The 20,383-nt window shown below is 48.2% G+C and overlaps 1 protein-coding gene across 1 annotated transcript in view; it reads left to right on the top strand.

Annotated features, from left to right (window-relative positions):
- Positions 1-20,383, top strand: part of LOC119096475 (indole-3-acetaldehyde oxidase-like) — a 48,021-nt gene that overhangs the window by 3,234 nt on the left and 24,404 nt on the right. Inside the window, 1 exon segment of the mRNA XM_037219392.1 lies at positions 13,708-13,824. Coding sequence (XP_037075287.1) covers positions 13,761-13,824 — 64 coding nt within the window. The 5' untranslated portion in view covers positions 13,708-13,760.

Here is a 20,383-nt window from a genome sequence, read left to right as displayed (position 1 = left end):
TGGGTGAGATGTTCGCTTTAAGCTGTGCATTTTGTGTAACTTGGTTTTCTGGTGTAGCATGTCCGTCGTGGGTTTTCTGTCACCGGTTCTTTTGCTCTTAAAAATAAAACTATGTTTGTTTCATGATTGTTCTGTGTTTGGCAGCATACTCTGCATTTGAAATGATCTTAAACTTAAGGAAAGCAAAACATACCTTGTTTTGCCTGCTTAAGTTTTGGACCCCAAAAGCCCGCCGAGTCTGGCCCATAAACCAGCAAAAACCCGCGGATTCTTGCGGGTCAGAAATTGGGGAGTTGGCGGGCTGGAAAATTGCGTCTTTAATCCAGACTAACTGAAAGTTGCCACTCTTTCATCGTCATCGGCCATGGGCATCAATTCCTCAAAATGATTGGGGGGCAAAGTCTTGGACGTCACCATAGGGAGACAGGTGCGGAAAATGTCCCGGATTTTGTCCATTTGTGTTCTAATATGCATGCATGTATATTCCATATGCATGTATTTATGCATACATAAATGCATGCATAAATACATGCATATGTACATACATACATACATGTGTATATAAAAATTCACAACAATAAAGTTTTCACAATACATGTGAGTACCCCAACCGGTTAACACTCAGTTTGTCGACACAGCAAAGTTACATCGACAAAACATATCAATTTCCGTCAATGTATATCAGAACATCAAAACTTCCACTCATTAGTTCCGAAAATGGTCAACATTTCCCTAAATAGCTAAAGCAAATACAACCCTGTTGAGAATGTCCTTTCTCGCTCATTTCATCAGGAACGCGTGTGTTGCAAGCCTGCAACGTTTCTGGGGGACACTGCTCCAAGCGTCTCTGCCTCTGAAGGAAAAGTGACTCTATCCCGCTTTATTTTTAATTCGTGGCAAAATCCCATTTTGTCAATGTCGTGCACAACGCATTTTGAGTATAAAAACGTTGCTAGTTGAGCTGTCTCTTCTGTAGCCATATGTGATTATACTGGTGCACCCATACTCGCAGGGATGTAATTCATTATTGCAGTTGAGGGGCTTCAGCCCTCCCCTCCCCCCCCCCCCACCTTGCGCTATGCCCCCCTCCCCACACTTTGTGAAGAGGGTGGGCCAGATCTAGGGAAAATCTTTTTGGCTTATTTTGGGCGTAGTTTGGCTCACTTTTCGCTGTTCAACCCCCAACTAATTTGAAGAAACTACGCCCCTGCATACATGAGGGGCGTAGCGCAAGCGCGCAGCCAGAATCTTGGTGAGGGGGAGGGGTACGAGTTTGACATAGGGCCCCTCTCCTGATGGAAGGCTCCCTTCCCAAAACATCGCCAGGCATGGCCCACTTGACTTCGAGGGAAGCGAGTTTTTCTTTTCTTAAGATTGAATCCGAATATTTTTGAATGAAAAGATATCTGGCATCAGAGCTCACGCTTAGCAGTGCTTGTTGTGTGAGACCTGACTCCTACCATGTGATCGCGCAATTCCAGCTCAACGGCAAAATTTGGTTGCGAAAGCTTAGCGTGTCGCAATGCTCGGCACGGTGTCCTGCCCTATGACGTCACCTGACCTTTGGCGCGGCCCGCTTCCATCGGCCGCCGGCCGTACCTGTCAAGGGCAAATTCGAGCGCATTAAGGGACCCGGACAAACCAAGCCACGCGTGTGTGGATCGTTAGGTAGGCGCTCTAAGCAACTGAGCCAACGGGACGGACATTTGCTTCGCGATTGACAACACTGCTGCATGCAAGTTGTTTCACATGTTGATTTGGGTAAGGATGGACGCATAATTGAAATTTTAGGACTTTGTTATGGGATTCAACCGTGACTATATTTGCACTCCGAATCTTATACTAGAAAGAATTAACCTACTAGGCTCTCCGTGCACAAACCACACAATCATGGTCTACGTTGAGCAAGAAGTACCAGACGTGCATGCGTCGCATTAATTTATATCGTCCAAGAAATTATTTTTAACGATTTTCTCACAAAGGTCCAGTAACGATACCAATCTGTCCTCACCGACACCTTTCAATCGGACCACATTTGCGCTGTGCTCTCACTACACAATGTTATATACGCCACATCCGCTCCATCTTTGTGTACGATCGTATCTCCGCGTGCCGGAGAGGAGCCGAGACGGGCCGGAGACGTCCCCGGAAGCATTCCCTGGAACCCCTCACAGACGGCCACGCCATGGGCGGGAGCTGTCCACCTTTCCCGGGCTGCATGGGAGTCGTCTCCGCTGTCCGGGTTCTCCGGCACGTGATTGGCTGTGGATTGCCCGCCTGTTCAGATAGCATTGTGTGTGAACAGGTGGGCAATCCACGTCACCAGTGGATTACCCACCTGTTCTGATAAAATTGTGTACAAAAGCGGAAAGTAGCCAATGATGCTGCGCAGTCTTCGTCGACTTATCTGAAACCTGATATGGCAGACAGAAAGAGGCACGAAACCCGTGCTGATGGATAGCTTCTCGACGCATATGTTGAGTGAAGTGGAAGGATGACAAACCGCGAGGTGTGGGAGGAGAAGGCGCAGTTAGATCACTGCAGGTAGACTACGGTCGGTGTTTGTGCAGTCGTGCACGCAGATCAGGATTTCGTGGCGGATTTTACAACGAAACGTCGGGTATTTCGGGCACTGGACTGTACTCCATGCCTCGACCGCCTAACCTCCGCGGTTTTTGATGAGACAGAAACTGGACAGAAACAAAGTCTGCCTAAATTCGCTGTGGTCATTTGTTGCTTTGTTTATTTTATTGTTTGAAAGAATTTCATGGATATATGCTGCAGGGTTTTGAAGTCCTGGGGTTTCACATTTAGTATCCCAAGTGGGCATGCATCATTGTGGACTAGGAAAGTGTTATAGCTGGGGATTCACGGTATTTTGTGATTAAATCCTGGCGCATGGGGATTTGGTTTGAGTTCTGACTCAATATGCATGTATTTTTTAATTAATTCAACAACACTAAATCGTTGCATTTGGGTCTTGCCAACTCAACTCATCTACCAATAAAGCAAAGGGCCTGCCACTTCATTCGATAAACAACCAATCCATACCTATACCTCTTTTGGTATGAACGGAATGTATTGGTCCAGGAAATGTCTCATACATTTATTGAATTATGGCTGTGATGATAAACATGCCAAAATGATCATACAATTTAGAACATGCCTTTCAGTGATTTAATGTATAAAGATAAGATTATTTCATTTTTAACTATTTCAATCCTGGAAATTCAAATCTGTTACTCTGATAGGGGTGTTGAACGGCTGTTCAGGTAATATAAACTTTTGGGGACGGAATGTGCGGTTAGTGAATGGTTGGTTGGTATCCACACATGAATGAAAATTTATGACTATTTGAAACCGTGCTTTTTCCATTAAAAGAGCCAACAAGTTGGTAATTATCATTCCACTTTGTCATTTGTTTTTTATTCAGAGCTATTCAGATTTGTTTCAAGTTATAGTTAAGGGAGGAGCTTGTCACTAATCGAGAAAGACATAAGCTCTCTGACTAAATTTCAGATGGTCATGTTCTCAGTGATTAAATCCTGGCGCATGGGGATTTTGGTTTGAGTTCTGACTCAATATGCATGTATTTTTTAATTAATTCAACAACACTAAATCGTTGCATTTGGGTCTTGCCAACTCAAACTCATCTACCAATAAAGCAAAGGGCCTGCCACTTCATTCGATAAACAACCAATCCATACCTATACCTCTTTTGGTATGAACGGAATGTATTGGTCCAGGAAATGTCTCATACATTTATTGAATTATGGCTGTGATGATAAACATGCCAAAATGATCATACAATTTAGAACATGCCTTTCAGTGATTTAATGTATAAAGATAAGATTATTTCATTTTTAACTATTTCAATCCTGGAAATTCAAATCTGTTACTCTGATAGGGGTGTTGAACGGCTGTCCAGGTAATATAAACTTTTGGGGACGGAATGTGCGGTTAGTGAATGGTTGGTTGGTATCCACACATGAATGAAAATTTATGACTATTTGAAACCGTGCTTTTTCCATTAAAAGAGCCAACAAGTTGGTAATTATCATTCCACTTTGTCATTTGTTTTTTATTCAGAGCTATTCAGATTTGTTTCAAGTTATAGTTAAGGGAGGAGCTTGTCACTAATCGAGAAAGACATAAGCTCTCTGACTAAATTTCAGATGGTCATGTTCTCAGCCCCTCTGTGGTTGGACCCATTGCCTCGCTGGATGTTTGGGATAGACGTACAAGACTCTAATCTTAAACCAGAAGATTAACAGCATGCGGATTACAGAATGCCCTTAAGATAGTTCGATGGGAAGTTGAGTTAGCAGTTTTTCAGTGCTGTTGCTGAACAAAACTGGTTGAGGCAGTCGTTCGAAACATTTCTTTGTAGAGAAAAAACAGCAATTTGTAAAAAAAAAAACAGATGGTACAGTTGCACGCAACATAAAAGAAAGCTGGGCAAAGTCAATTTTGTCAAGAGATGCTAACGCCAACATACAAAAACTTCCCTTTTACTCGAGGTTGTACATGCAGCGGATAAAAAACTTCATCTCTAACCTGGTTGGGAAAAAGCACACTTAACCAGAATCCCCAAATCAAAATTTCCACTTTGCTCGTAACAGCACTACAGTTTTCCCTTTCTTGCTAAACCCAGAGTGTAGTTTGAAGTTGGTTAAAGTTTGAGCCAGTGTGTCACTAAACCATGTTTCCCAAAACCAAAGCGTGCTTCGAAAAGAGCCACTGCTGAACACCAGAGGGGAGAAATTAAGGCCGTAGTATGACGTTTCGTTGAATTCGCAGGATGTTAGCGAAATGTTTGCACAGTTTCTTGCCCAAAGGGAATGTGTAAAGCTTGGTTAGCGTTTATTACACAGTCCTTGTGAAAAATTAGTGCTGCAAACATTACAGAGTGCAGACGTTGGAAAAACACAGGCAAATGATAGGCATTACTTTCATAATGGTGAGCAGGAAGTCTTATGAGATTTTTCCCGCAGGAGAGACTATTTCTGACTGAAATTATGAACCATCCGAAGTTATTTCGGGAAAATTGGTATTGTCGATCAAATGGGACGCATCTTACCTAACAAGGAGTGAAAATTATGAAAAGGTGGCATGCTTCCTTTTCGGTGATAGGCACAGGAAAAAAATCAGTTTTGAGTTAAATACGTGGGCCGTTTCGTCATGCTGTCCTGATGTATTTTGTCATCTTTGTTTTTGCCCAAATTTCTCTATCAGCTGCAACAATAAGTGTGCGAAGCTTAGGTCAAACATGCAGACGTTGCATGTGGGGCGTGTGTGTGGGAGGAGGTCTGCGTGCGCGGTAGCGACAATTTGATAGTGTGTATATGTGCATCGCGTTATGAACGAAGACAAAACGCCAGAGCGCCAACGTATCAGCTTTCCGGGATTTGTCGGAGTTCCGAAACGTGCTGCTCTCAAGAGGAAAACCAAAATCCCAACTTCATGTGCTTAGGCCCGGTGGCTTCCTGGCGCAGGCGGAGGTGCACTGTCGCGCGAGCGGAGCTGATGCAAGAGGTCGTGCCAGGCGGCTCCGCCCTTGACAGACCGGCGAGCTAGGAAACGCTGACATCCGAGCGCACTGCTCAAACTGGCGGCGTTTGGGGCTCGGAGGGCTGTTGCGCCCACCCCCAAAAAAAATCCATGATAAAAATGCATAGAGACCTGGACCCATATTTTAGTCGGGTTTGTAAATAATCGTGAGGTCTCCCAGCTCATGTAGTAGTTTTTCAGCCGTTCATTATACGGGTTGTAGTATTTCTGCAAACTTCGAGCTTTAAATACGTGCCGCATGGCAGGTCCTAATGTCATACAGTACCTTTGTGTGGGAGGGGATCAGGATTGTGCGTGTACCTAAAACCGTAGTGTCGTGGGGCAGGCAAAAAAGAACAGTCCACACGCTGAACTGGCATTAGGATTGTGCATGGCGGTACAGCTGATTTTTGTGATACCACTTTTCCTGCGTTCTGAAAAACAGCTGAAAAGACACATCTGGGAGCTACTCTCGATATCAGTCTTTGCTTTTTGCAGAGAGCATTGCCATACCAGTATAAATGCAACATTTTTTACCGAAGCTCACACACCGATGCCCGAGTACCAAGCACGCGGCCCGCCGCCGGACCCGCACGTCTATCGCAGCTGGGCGCGGCGGGCTGGCCTTCGAGCTGTGTTACGTAACGACGCAGCGACGCGCAACGACGCCTGCGGGCACGGCATCCCGCGGGCCGCCAAATCCACTGGCCGCTTCCTGCCTGGGCGGAGTTCATCGGTCGTCCACTGGCCGCTTCCCGCGTGGGCGGAGTCAACCGTCCGTCCACTGGCCGCTTCCCGCCTGAGCGGAGTCGACCGTCCGTCCACTGGCCGCTTCCCGCCTAGGCGGAGTTAATCCTCCGTCCACTGGCCGCTTCCTTCCTGAGCGGAGTCAATCGGTCGACCACTGGCCGCGTCCTTCCCGGGCGGAGTCAACAGTCCGTCCACTGGTCGCTTCCCGCCTGGGCGGAGTCAACCGTCCGTCCACTGGCCACTTCCCGCCTGGGTGGAGTCAAAGGTCCGTCCACGGGCCGCTTCTCTTCTGGGCGGAGTTAATCCTCCGTCCACAAGCTGCTTCCTTCCTGTAGCCTTTCTCATAAAGACAGCTTTTTGTACATCTGTGTTGTAGTTTGTAACTTTGTATGTGTAGTTGTAAACATGTGTTTCATAAAACAGAAACCTGCAAACAACAATTACAAATGACAAATGTACAAAACCACACACGAAAATTCACAAATCTCTCGATAAATTCTACAACCGTACATTGGTATGTTTCATAAAGGCCAGCTGATTTTTCAGCCGCGGTGCGTTTGAAAGATTAAAAGCACAAATCAAAACTACAGATCAACGATGCCCTACCCCATTCCAGAAAAGGCGATCGTAAGCTTAAGGCAATACTAGTAGCGAAAATGGTTTGTGTCATGAAGCTCACAGGAGGAGGCTTGCAAGAATCTTCCGGGGCAAAATAAGCAACATATCGGAGGAAGTGGAAGGACATCGCAGACCACAACGCTCAGAGGAAGCAACCCAGTGATGGTGTTGATGCATTTAATCCTCTCTTACTCCGCGTATGGCCCGTGCAGCCAAGCGCGCAGCAAATTTATTCCTTTGCGCCATTACCCATAACCAAAAGTGACCTTGGCATCCGCACCGATCCGATCGAAACCTTGCGTTGTATTGCGCTCGCGCGTTGAGGGGGCGGGAGCGTGCTGAACGGAGGTGATCATTTTCCGTGAGTCGGCCTACTGGCATCCGAGTCACTGTCAGGATGAAATGGCTGTCCTAATAGGTTATGACATGTCTTACTTTTAAGAGTAGTCTCTACTCGTGCAAGTGAAAGCAGGTATACTCATCCTGTCAAACTGCCGGCGTGGTCAGGGTGTACTTTCCTACCTAACGTTAGAAAAAATCATTGTACACCATTCGTCGTGTTTAAGGCATGACATATCGTAAATAATCTCAAAACAGGTAGAATCATGCTCCTACCTTCGAATTTCAATAACTTCGATGACGGGCCCCCGAGCGCCGCGCGCACCGCACCGCCTGGACTCCCCAGCGCCGTTTCCGCGTTGCCGTTGCGTAAATACAATATTTCTGCGTACCAAGAGCTGTACAAAATGTACGGGACCGAAGTAAACCATTCGTTATGTTTAAGGCAGGACAACCATAACGTAACTGCGAACCATAAAAATATTTACTAAACATAAACCATATTTACCATAACCATATTTACCATATAACCATATTACCATATTAACTGCGAACCATACTATAAACCATAACTATAACTATAAACTATACTATATAAACCATACTATAACTATAAACCATATTTACTGCGAACCATAAAAATGTACCGGGACAAGGTAGCAAGAATCCATGAAATTTGATCCTCGACGCCAACGGGACCATGGGTTGCAGGGGGATTGGGTGGGGAATGTAAAGCAAAATGGTTGCAGGGGGATTGGGTGGGGAATGTAAAGCAAAATGAGATCATGGCAGCTAAATAAAAGCTCACTATATGGCACCTATATATGGCATGGAACATGGATGCCAATGAGATGCTGGGTTGAAGGGGATATAGGGTGGGGAGGTTAGGTTAGGTTAGGTTAGGTTAGGTTAGGTTAGGTTAGGTTAGGTTAGGTTAGGTTAGGTTAGGTTAGGTTAGGTTAGGTTAGGTTAGGTTAGGTTAGGTTAGGTTAGGTTAGGTTAGGTTAGGTTAGGTTAGGTTAGGTCAGGTCAGGTCAGGTCAGGTCAGGCCAGCTTAGCTTAGCTTAGCTTAGGTTCTGGTCTATTCTCAGTTAGGTTAGGTTAGGTTAGGTTAGGATATGTTCTGGACTATTCTGGCCTGCGTGATTCATAAATGTACCTAAACTCGATAAGAAACGATTTTGGTTGCTTTATTATTGTTACCTTGGTCCCGTACATGTTTTATGGTTCTTGATAAGCAGAAATATTGTGCTTTCGCAACAACGTAGAAACGGCGCTTGGAAGTCGAGCCAGTGCGGTGCGGGGCGTGCGGCGCTCGGGAGCTCGCTAGCGTATTTATTAAAATTCGAGGGTAGGAGCATGATTCTATCTGTTTTGAAATTATTTGCGATATGTTCCGCGTTAAACACGACGAATGGTTTACCTTGGTCCCGTACATTTTGTAGAGTTCTTAGTAAGCAGAAATATTGTATTTACGCAACGGCAACGCAGAAACGGCGCTGGGGAGTCCAGGCGGTGCGGTGCGCGCGGCACTCGGGAGCTCGCCATCGAAGTTATTGAAATTCGAAGGTAGGAGCATGATTCTACCTGTTTTGAGATGAGTTACGATATGTGCCGCCTTGAACACGACGAATGGTGTGCAATGATTTTTCCTAACGTTAGGTAGGAAAGTACACCTACGCCGCCGGCGTGCGACGATATTCACCTTGACGCCAAACGGACAGCCATCGCCGGTTGTGAACGATGCATGAATCCGATGTCTGTGAGTAGAATATAGGTGTCTTTCATGGTAACAGAACGCTAGTATTATGTTAGTCCGCTGAGTCGCTTTCGCTAACTGCCATAACAGTGTCAATATTTTGTTTGTTCACTTCTGCTTAAAGCTAACACGCACGGTGAATACAATGACAAATGTATTCGATTGCTGTTATTGGGGAACCTAATGTTCTGTTCCTTGACACTTCCGATACTTCTCTTGTTTTCGTTTAAAAATCGCGGTATTTATGATGATCCATAGCATAATTTGCTTTTTCTGCGCTCGTCGGACATTGCCAATGTCAGCTGGCGAGTGAAACTCTGGAGGGCGGGGGGGGGGGGGGGGGGCATAATTGGGTTTCTTATTGGTGGAATCCCGTGTGACTCAGCACAGGGCAATGACGTCAGTGGTGCCTTGTGTCATTGGCCCCCGCCGCTGCTGTCTCCATCACCGTGGCGTAGCGGAAACGTAGGGTAGATGCAGCGTTCAAAGTGATTATAGGCAAGGCAATTCATATCCCTTCAAAGTATCATGCAAAGTCGTACTGGTTCGGTTAGTGTTTCTATTATCCTGCAAGCAGGGGCGTCAACTTTTCCAAGTGATTAGGGGTAAGCCCGGGACCCAGGTGAAGTGCATATTTTGTGATAGGGTGAGCCATTTCCCGTCCTCCCCCCCCCCCCCACAAATTATTCAGCGACATTAGGCTCTTGTGAGGAACTGTGAACCTAACCTCGCCCTAAATACATTTCTCACCTGCTCGTATGCGACTTGATTTTAATATACGGTAGTTTTTCAAGTTGGTGGCACAGAATAGTCCTTTATTTTAGTAGTATGGTCATCAACTGCAGGTGACGTCTGAAGAAGGTCCCTGTGATATCTATATTTTCCTGGCATTTTGTAGCATTGGGGTCAGAAGATTTGTGGGGGGGGGGGGGGGGCAACCAAATATGGTAGACGGGTGTCAAAGGAGGGCCCTCACATACTCATAAAGGGAACAAACCGACCCCTGCCTACAAGATCGTGGTCTCCAAACCCTGCTGTTGCTGCTGTTTGATTGTTATGGAGGAGCACAGTCAAGGGGCGCTCCATTCTGCTCACAGGTCTTCATCTTTACCACAGCGCTCTGAAAAGGAAATTTAAAATTGGCGTGATGCGTTCTCGCCGATGTCTGCCGCCACCCTCTTAAGAAAATATTGATTGCGTTCCTGCTGTTGGAACGAACTAATGGCAAGTGGGCGCGGATGCTAGCTAAGCACAGATGAAAAAGAGCCACTGTGTCCTGTCATGGGGCCGCAGTGCCTGACAAGGGATCCTGTGTCAGCATGGGAATCCGCGTCAGCAACGGCCCCTTTGCTAGAAAGGGACGGTGACGGGACCTGGAATATCAGCGGGCCTCTTGCATTGTTCGCGGCCCCCGACAATAAAGGGAGAGGAAAAAGGGCAATAATAAGGCCAGCATTGATCGACACAATGGAATGGTAATGTGTCAAACAGCGGGCCCAATAAGCAACAAACGACCTTGCTCTGTTTTGCCCAGGGGCCTGATTTTGTTCAAAGTGATCCCTGTGTCATTGAGTAGATCTCCTGTACCTGCAAGAAATTATTGTGCGTCACTGAAAGCCTCTGCTCCGAGTCGCATTAACTGCTCCCGTGAGAGGACGGCCGGCGTCATAAAAGAGACCAATGTTTCCTCAGGGGGCTTCTGCATGGATCATGAGGCCCGGCGCCCGTGTCACCAGAACGTCACACCATAAGTATTCTGTGGTTTCCAGTGTTTCACAGACAGCGCCACCAGGGGCGGATCTAGCCTGGAGTTTTTTTGCGGGGGGGGGAGGGGGGAACCGTTCATCGCAAGCTGGGTGGTGTGGGATCCGAGGTCCAGTGCATGGTGCCTCTCGCGAGTACCTAGTAGGGACACCATTCAAAACCGAAAAAAGCACCGAAATGCTTTTGAATCGTAAACAAAAGTTAAAACAAAACAGTTAAAACAGTTAAAGCTAAAACAGACGGTAAGTAGACGAAGCTTTTAACGGAAGCGCGATTTTTGAGATCGTAATATGCATCGTGCGGGGCTGCGCGCTGCTCTCGCCGTGTGAAAACTCCAGTGACGTCATGTCAACGTTGGGCGTATGGGGTGCTAAAAAGCCGGTCAGGCATAGTTCTTATACGTCCTTGGCAAGGCCGGTGATTGGCAGCGACAAATTACACACGGTGCAGAGTTTACAACTACAATTCTACAACCCGCGCTGGTTTTGTGAAACAGTTGTAAGTTGTAGTTTGTGAATTCTAAATTACAACTTACAAACTATTTGTAGCAACTATTTATGAGAAAGGCTTCTGGGCGTTCAGAAAGGCTTCATTCGTTCCTATTTTTGCTCACTGCTTGCCTTGGACACGATTGTGGATGAGGACCCTTAGTGCTGTTCAGCTGTCACAGTGGAAAAAGATAGGAATTGTCGAAAATTTGGTCTCGCCGTTTTGACAGGAGTTTCCTCTACAACGTGGTACTTCGGCAAAGTTTTGGCCTTAGCATAGATGGAAAGTAAATAGCATGAGTGTCGATTTGTGATCCTTTGGTGAGGCAGGTGATGTCTCGGCGACGATGTCAGAACCATCGAGTACGGATGCCTCTCGCACCACCTCCAGTAAAGCCACACCCCGGCCCCACCCCCAACCCCACTCCCATCCCCATCCCAGCCGAGTGGTGTTTTAGAGTAGCCACAGAATATCCGCACATCTGCCTGCAGTGACGCGGCACCGTGAGACTACTGAATGTTATTTCGGAATTTGGTGTTAAGGAAACTATTTGGTTTTCAATCTCATAGACACTATCTTGGGTCGAGACATGTAAAGCCCACCATCCGTAATTAAGTAACGATACTAGCTTATAGCCGAGTGAATATGGACGGTACGCGGCTGAATCAGTGAAGGCACTAGGGCAAACCAACATAGATGTTGGTTGGCTGTTGACCTAAATCTTGATAAGCGAGATGAGCTTTAGATCTTTAACTCGTTGATACGCTAGGTGCTGTACCTATTTACGTTTTTGGGACCTAGTAGTCTGTTCGTGGGGTCTGTTAGTCAGTACCCATGCAGTGCATAGGTACCGTCAATGGGGCTGGGACTCGCCTGCAAAAAATTGCCCCTCCCGTCGCCAATTATGGTAGCCCCTCCCGTCGCCAATTATGGTAGCCCCTCCCGTCGCCAATTATTGTAGCCCCTCCCGTCGCCAATTATGGTAGCCCTCTCCCGTCGCCAATTATGGTAGCCCCTCCCGTCGCCAATTATGGTAGCCCCTCCCGTCGCCAATTATGGTAGCCCCTCCCGTCGCCAATTATGGTGGCCCTTCCCGTCGCCAATTATGGTAGCCCCTCCCGTCGCCAATTATGGTGGCCCCTCCCGTCGCCGGTTATGGTAGCCCCTCCCGTCGCCAATTATGGTGGCCTCTCCCGTCGCCAATTATGGTAGCCCCTCCCGTCGCCAATTATGGTAGCCCCTCCCGTCGCCAATTATGGTGGCCCCTCCCGTCGCCAATTATGGTAGCCCCTCCCGTCGCCAATTATGGTGGCCCCTCCCGTCGCCAATTATGGTGGCCCCTCCCGTCGCCAATTATGGTAGCCCCTCCCGTCGCCAATTATGGTGGCCCCTCCCCGTCACAAATTATGGTAACTCGTCCCGTCGCAAATACTGACTGTGCTTCTGTCTACTTGGCTGCACCCGTATTTGAGACACTATCTGCAGCGAGGTTGCAGGCGGTAAGCCTTGCTGCACACCAGATCATTGACAGAATGAAAACAAATGCGCGATCTCACCCCAGTACATTTTGTGAGCCGTCTGGTATGACCACGTGGGTGACGTGCGTGGTGCACGATGCATGCAGTGACATTGCGGGTAGTGAATGAGAATGCGTCGGAAAATGCGCCATATCTCATACAATCACGTGGCTTTAGTAATAGTTTTGTATAGGGAAGTTTCGAACGGAGCACATCACGTACTGTGGGGGTACAGCCACTCAGGGCTGCATCAGTGCAGAGGCGCGGCAACATAGGAGCTAAGGCTTACGTCTGAGAGTTGACGACCCGACAGAATGGTTGCATTTGCCATTGCATTGCCGTTGTGCTGTTCGTAGATCGTTTTCGAAATCACCGGTCTTCAGCCGCCGCCTTTCCCCCTCAATGGATGTTTCTGCTCTTGTTGGTGGTGCCGCGAACACGGCTACCCCATCCGCTCGCAGCAACACCGAACACCAGACCCGCTGATAGCTTCCAGAGCGGGGCCGAGCTACAGCCCGGCCGACCGTGAGCCTCGCAGGACCCCGGGGTGCGGCGCGGCCGGCCGGCAGGCACGGTGTTAGGGCGGGGTCGCGCCGGTCGGATGGCCGCTGGCTGTGTGCGCCGCATCGTTGACACGCTGCGCAACGGTCAGCGCGGTGATGACGCCCCCGGCAGGCTGGTCAAGGCCGCCAGCGTCCGGACACGTGCAGTCCGTTGAGGACTCCGGTACTGGATGTACAGCAGGAGGGGGCTCAGCAGGCTGTGGCGCGGAGCTGCGGGAGAGGCGGCAGCCGCGCGCGTGCGTTCCATGCCAGCTGCGGCGCGCGGTGATGTGGTCATTGGGCGACCTACATAGCCGCGTCAGTTTGCTTCCAGATCGCATCGTCACGTCGTGATTTGACAATGCGTGTGTTATTTCAGTGTCTGCGACCCGTGGCGAAGATTAGAAAAGCCTACGCAGAAGAGCGGTCACCATGCCGACTGCCAGTGCGCAGCAGCCTGCCGTCACATTCACTGTCAACGATGAGCCCCAGACAGGTGAGTGACCGCTCCCCCCCCCCCCCCCCCCTTCTCTGAACAGGTTTACGCTCGATGCAGTTTTTTTGTTTGTTTTTGCGGGCTCAGGACCGGCTCATTGGTTTTGTGATCCGGCTTAGCTCGTGACTCAGCCATTACAATTTTTGTGTGATTCAGCTCAGTTCAGAATCATTGCTTGCGTTGAATCACTTGGCTCACGACTGAAGTGGCTTGCAAAATCAAAGATCCGATTCAGTTCCAGCTTGCTGCGTTATGAGTCGTGAGCCATACGACTCATTAATTAAGTTATATATATATATATATATATGTGTGTGTGTGTGTGTACATACATACATATATATTCATATAATGTCGTATACCCATATAATATCGTACATCCTGATATGGAAAATGGGTGCAATTAGCCTTGTAGAAAGTTTGCAGTTTGAACCTAGCAAACTTTGTGCTCATTTTGAAAAAAAAATGCTGCATCTTTTTTCATGTGCTGTTAATTTTGACACACTAAAATGGCCTGTTAATTTGAGGTACGCGGTGCTTCATCATTGCCATTTTTATTTCAGCCATATGGCTCACTGGCATTATTATGTATGTGATGATGATGATATACACGTGACGATTATGATTGTATATGTGATTATATATATATATATATATATATATATATATATACATATATATATATAAATATATATAAATCACATTATTATATATGGACATTATTAGAAATGATCGGCTCGCGATTCAGCTCATGAAATTGACGAGGAATGCGACTTAGCTCATGCCCCAATGCCACATTTTACCTAACGAACCGACTCAGTTCGCGGCTCACCCCAAAACGATTGGCTGGTGAGACAATTGACAACTCAGCTCGAGTCGAACACGAGGCTGCTTCCTGAGGACAGCCTGCAGGAGGAAGCCGGCACTCATGAGTGCCGACTGCGTCCACGCCGCCACACCCAGGACGGGCGCAATGGGCTCTGGTCAGTGGTTATTAGCACTCGTCGATCAGCCATGCCATGTCGATCGGCCATGTCATACGCGAACACGACTCGATGACGATTGAGTAACTGATCAATTAAGAAAACTTGTATTAGTCTCATATCGCAGGCTGTTGAGAAAGGGCGATTAGTCACTTTCTGATGTGGAGAAATGCCAATCGCTTCCACAGTCATGAATATCACCCAAGGCTCGCACATCAACCCGCGCAGCGCGGTTATTTGACACTTGCACCGAAAGCGTTATTCTCTTTGTTTCAGGAAAGGTCACATTCCCAGCCAAAAATGGGGGAGGTTTCTTACAAGAGAATCGCCACCGAGCCCGTGTCGCATGCGACAGAGCAGGCGCGCGTCTGACACATTGAGAAGCGTTCAGGATTCGCATACATACATATTCGCACACACACACACACACACACACACACACACACACACACACATATATATATATATATATATATATATATATATATATATATATATATATATATATATATATATATATATATATATGTATATACCATTTCTCCTCGTTACAGCAGGCTGTTCGATGGATGATCATCCTAGTTGAGCGTTCAAGAGTAGTTCCGGCTGATGAGAATAACTTAGGCGCAGTCAGTGCACCGACTGTGCAGCGCTGTTCTAGTGAGTGCAAAGGGATGCACGACCGTATTTGCCAGGGGTCAACACATACCATTGTTCCGTTAAATGCCAGCGCAGCCGGAAGCGTGAATCGCCGTGTCACCGTCCGTTCGTCACGACCATTCAGGCGCAGAAGACGGCGCGGCGCGACAGCTCGCGGCGTGCCAGCTCAAACAAATCGTTCCTTTAAGCTTTCATCACTCATGGGGTGGCGGCATCTCTTGTCCAATTCCGGCAAGTCACCTCCGTCCGCCGTTCCAAGGCTGGGCGGTGCGCAGGACGAGGCACGGTCTCGGGGGGGGGGGGGGGGGGGGGGCGGCTCATCCGCCCACAGTGGCTGAGTGACCTTGGTGTGGTAACAAGCACAGGGGGCCCAGCTGTGGAGCTAGCCTTTCGGGCGTCCACCGGCCGAAATAGACGTTCGCCTGCGAGCGGACGCAATGGGCCCCACTAAACGGGGACGTATCCAGCTTTGCGCAAGGGGGGGGGGGACGACTCAAGATTGTCACAGGAAAACTTTTTTTTGCGCATCAACGCCTCGACCTCTATTCGGGTCTTCGGGCCACACAAGCGAGGGCGTTTAAGGAAGCACGCCATCTGTTTTGCACGTTTCACTTATTGTTAGATGAGACGCGTCTGGTTTGGTCGGTTATACTAGCTTTCTCGAAATCCTTCTGAAGAGCTCAGAATATCGGTTCTAAGTAGCCGCTTCGATACCAAATGTCGATACTTGGCATTTTCGTTGCTCCTTTCAAGGTGTGTTCCCTTATGTTTCCAGTACACTAAGTCATAAAAATGCCTGTGCAGTAAATGTTGCAAAAGCTTGAAACTTTTTAGTGAAAAAGATATACAAGCATCAGGCTAGTATCACGCGAATTCGGCGAAACGTCATACTATAATCTTGATTTCTATTCTTGGCGTTAACGTTACGTAGAACGGCAGCTCTTCTCGAAGCGCACTTTGGCTTTGGTGTCATTGGGCCTTACGATGCACTCAGCTGCTGAGGCTATATGACGTCGCTTGCCTCTCACTCCGGCAGGAAAAGTGGGCGCTGCGGGGAATCGAACCCTGTAGTTCTGGTCCTACACCATGGGCTATTGTGTCGTATCCAGGCGTGTCAATTTGTGTAAATTATTGCTGGACCAAACCAAAAGCCCGACAACCTACCCCCATTTTTATCACCGGATTTAGCTCTCTTTGTGTTGATTTAAGACAATGCGTGTTTTTGTTCTTTGCATAGCTTATAAAAGGCTTTTAATTTAAGCAGAATAGAAGTCATGCAGGGTGGATTCAGGAGGCAGACACTGGACGCCTGCGTCTCATCTGATCGGCCCGTGAGGGTGCCCCTTTAGAGGCCACCTCAAGGCGCCGATGGCGCTGTGCTATAGCGATCAGGGGAAGCGACACGCATTTGGTTGTGGGGGACGAGGGCGGGGCTAGCCATGAAGGAATTAGATCATCCCATGTTCTAGAGCCTGCCACTTTAACCCTACAAACCATTGCGTGGCTTATGGCCCCAGGTATGTAAAGTTTATTGTATCGTTGATCCGCGCAGCTGTTACGATTTCATCTGGTGGTGAGAACGACCATGGCTTGTTGTTAAGAGAGTAGCACGAGACGCCACTATGCAGAAAGGTCAAAGAAGATCATCTTCTCGTTGTGATCATCTTTTATCACGTTTTTGTAGCATTCCAGCCAAGATTATTGGGGGCCCAAGCCAACACGGAGGGGAGCGGGGGGGGGGGGGCACAGCTCAACATTGGGGGGGGGGGGGGGCGGGGCCCTTCCAAAAGAATACAAATCGACACCCGTGGTCGCGCTGGTTCAAATTTTTAACCAACGAACTTCTCGGTAAATGTCCTTCGCTGCCCGCTGTGCCAATCACAAATGTTCATCTGCGCTTACGTCATCATGTCAGTAGAGATGCCACTTTTAACGCCGCAGGTCCACAAGGTGCCGGCCACACGATATCTGTTGTCTGTAACAGCCGACGACGGCCTTAGCGGATTACGCCGTCCAAACGACGACGATAGCTATCACGACCACAGCAAGCTTGACAACTTCAGCTGTCGCGGACTAAGCCTGCACTCTGGGCTACCAGGAAAGAAGTGTAGTGCTGTGACAAAACAATGGCAGCATAAGTGATCTCGAAAATGATTTAACTTCTCTTCCCATTATACCTTGATGGTGCTGCAGTGACGCTAACCAATGCTATTGCTTCAGGTGACTGGTCCAGAGTTTCATCCCAGTATGTTTTTGATAGATGCCTCAAAGCTCGGACACTCCCTTAAAAGCACCTCGCTGCATATCACTGCAATCCATCTCATCGAGTTGCATCACTTTGTCCAGCAGCACCATAATACGGCTGTCTGAATGCCTTCGAGAACACTGCAATGCGCCACAACACGTGGTGAGCTGACGCGTCGCGAAATCTAGCGTTGGCATGGGCGTTGCGCTGTTTGTTGCCTGGTGGGTGATATCCCAACCTTTCCGCCACCGGTCTTTAGGCGCGAAATGGCGCAGTAACTATGTGGTACAGCGGACCCCAAGTCTGCAAAATCGGCTTTCAACGTTCATCCTGCTCTGTTCGGAAAATCATGGACGGGGCCCTTTTTACGTGCTAACTGGGGGTGGGGGGGGGGGGGATGATCCCATCAGTGACCACAGCATCGTTCCCAGTAAAACGTGAAATCTCTCCCTTCCCCCCCCCCCCCTTCCATTGAAAACCTTGGTTTGCCGTTAGCTCACGCCGAACCAAGTTTGAAAGGGCTTTGGCGGAAACCTATGTCGCGGTCGATGTTTGCATTCTGTGTGGGCCAAGCATGCGTTCTCGGGACAGCTGTTCTTAAATAAGAAAGTATGAAGAGAAAAAACAGAAACAATGGGACAGAATCTACTTTTGAAATGTCAGACAGGTCACACATGATATATCGGACTTACTGACAGATCTGTAATATTGATTGCATACCGTAAGATAGCATCTGATGTTTTCGGACGTTATTTTTACGCGTCCACATTTGTCGCGTGGATCTTGCTTGGCGTAGATGCGCGCCGACAAGGATATGATCAGCAGGTGCGATTCATGCCTGTGCTAGTTCATCTGGATTCCATTCTAATCGGCTCAGTTCCATGACAGCGGCATCCGCAAGCGGTATGAGGCAAACCGCGTAAAAACGCGGCGAATCCAGCTGGCGTTTCAACGCTGAATTTGCTGTTTTTCTCGTGACAAACGTGACATCACTCGGATGACATCCAACTGCGAACTGCGAACAACTGTCATCCAACATGACACACGGGTGGAATCTGTTTCACTCCTCTGGGATCTGTCAGCCTTGGGTCAAGTTGTTTCCGGGGACGAGGAATTCTGTGAGGGGCTAGCAAGCAGATGCAATTGTCAGTCGGTTCTTTCCATGCTATGTGAAATACTTACATTATATTTTGTTGGTCTGGGACTTAGCTGATCGAGGCCTCGGGTGGGGGTGGTGAGGTGAGGGACACGGGTGTTGTTTTGTTGACTTTTTGAATAATTCAAAAGTGTACGAAAAACTTGACCCTCGCGTAAGGACTATGTTCTTTGACTCCCCTGCGCCGTCCTAGTGAATTCCATATGGGGGGGGGGGGCAACAGGGACTTGATCCCCACAATCTCAAAATTATTTTCTGAAATGAAGCGTAACTTTGTATAATGGGGTAGGCCATTTAATAGCTGTTTTTTTCCTTGAAACGTAAGACGAGACGTTTTGTTCCCTGCAACCCAAACATGATACCGACGCCACTGATTTGCCAGTTTTGTGGAGACTCAATAGTTATATGGTTCGCGGCAATAAAGTTCTTTTTGAAAGCATTTTACACGTTGCAGCCATCGGGTTCGTAGAAAAGTTATGTCTGTTAAGTGTCACATTACTGATTATTTTTGCCGGCAGATTCACTTGTGACCTAAAAGCAGTCACGCCGTAAAGCATGCAGTCACGCCGTGTGACCTAAAAGCAGTCTCACGTAAATGCATGCCGCCGCTAGTCATATGACTGGTATCGTTTTTGATACGCCCTTACACTTCTCGGGGCAATTCTAAAGGAGAGCGTTGACGTTGACGTTGCAGCACTGTGCTGCAACACTGTGTTGCACCGTCTGCTGCACCGAACTGCGGACCGGCGCTGCACGTATCCGGCAGAGGTGCGCTGTGTGTCGCCTGTTTGCAGCGAAAGTTCACACGAACCGGTCCTTGGTGCACGCTCTGTTACTGGGTGGCACCCGCGTTGACAGACTGACTCCCGCTGGCAGCGCTCTACCTCCCGTTGTCTGACGCCGTTGCAATGCTGCGCCCCAGGAGTGCACCAACACCCACCAGGCACCTGGCAGTGTTACACCGTCCGTGTATCTCCGGTTTAAAATTACACCCTCCTGCGGTGCTGCGCCGTATTTGTCTTTGCAATTGTATCTGACAGTCCACAACACGTAACCACACAATACACCCACAACACACCGAGGCTTTTATTGTGCCGGTCGCTATGCACATAATCGATGGGATCAACGTGAGGTAACAGCAAGGAAGGGGGGATGTTTAGGATGTAAAGCGACTAGGGTAAGACAGGGCATGGGGATGCGGGGAGAGGATTAAGGATGAAACAACTTGGAGCGCGTTCTGCCAGTTAAATGGAGTGATCCATACTTGTATGGGGTTTTAAACTGAAATAGCCATCATGATCATTCGGTGCAGTTCACGGCCCTGCCGGTCTCTTAGGATGTAAACCCCGCTAATTCCTGAGTTACACGCTGGTGAAGATGCACAGACTTTTTCGGGGGGCTATTTCAAAATCACCCAGGCATGCATGGCACCGCAATAACGTCATTTAAATCCTACCATTCTGTTGGTTATACGATCAAGGCCAAGACAAATATGATTGCCGAGTCGTTCATATCTGC

This window comes from Pollicipes pollicipes, unplaced genomic scaffold (assembly GCF_011947565.3).
Source record: "Pollicipes pollicipes isolate AB1234 unplaced genomic scaffold, Ppol_2.1 Scaffold_4295;HRSCAF=5057_pilon_pilon_pilon, whole genome shotgun sequence".
Classification (NCBI taxonomy): Eukaryota; Metazoa; Arthropoda; class Thecostraca; order Pollicipedomorpha; family Pollicipedidae; genus Pollicipes; species Pollicipes pollicipes.
Note: the sequence above shows the minus strand (reverse complement) of the source record. Positions and strands in the feature narration are given on the sequence as shown.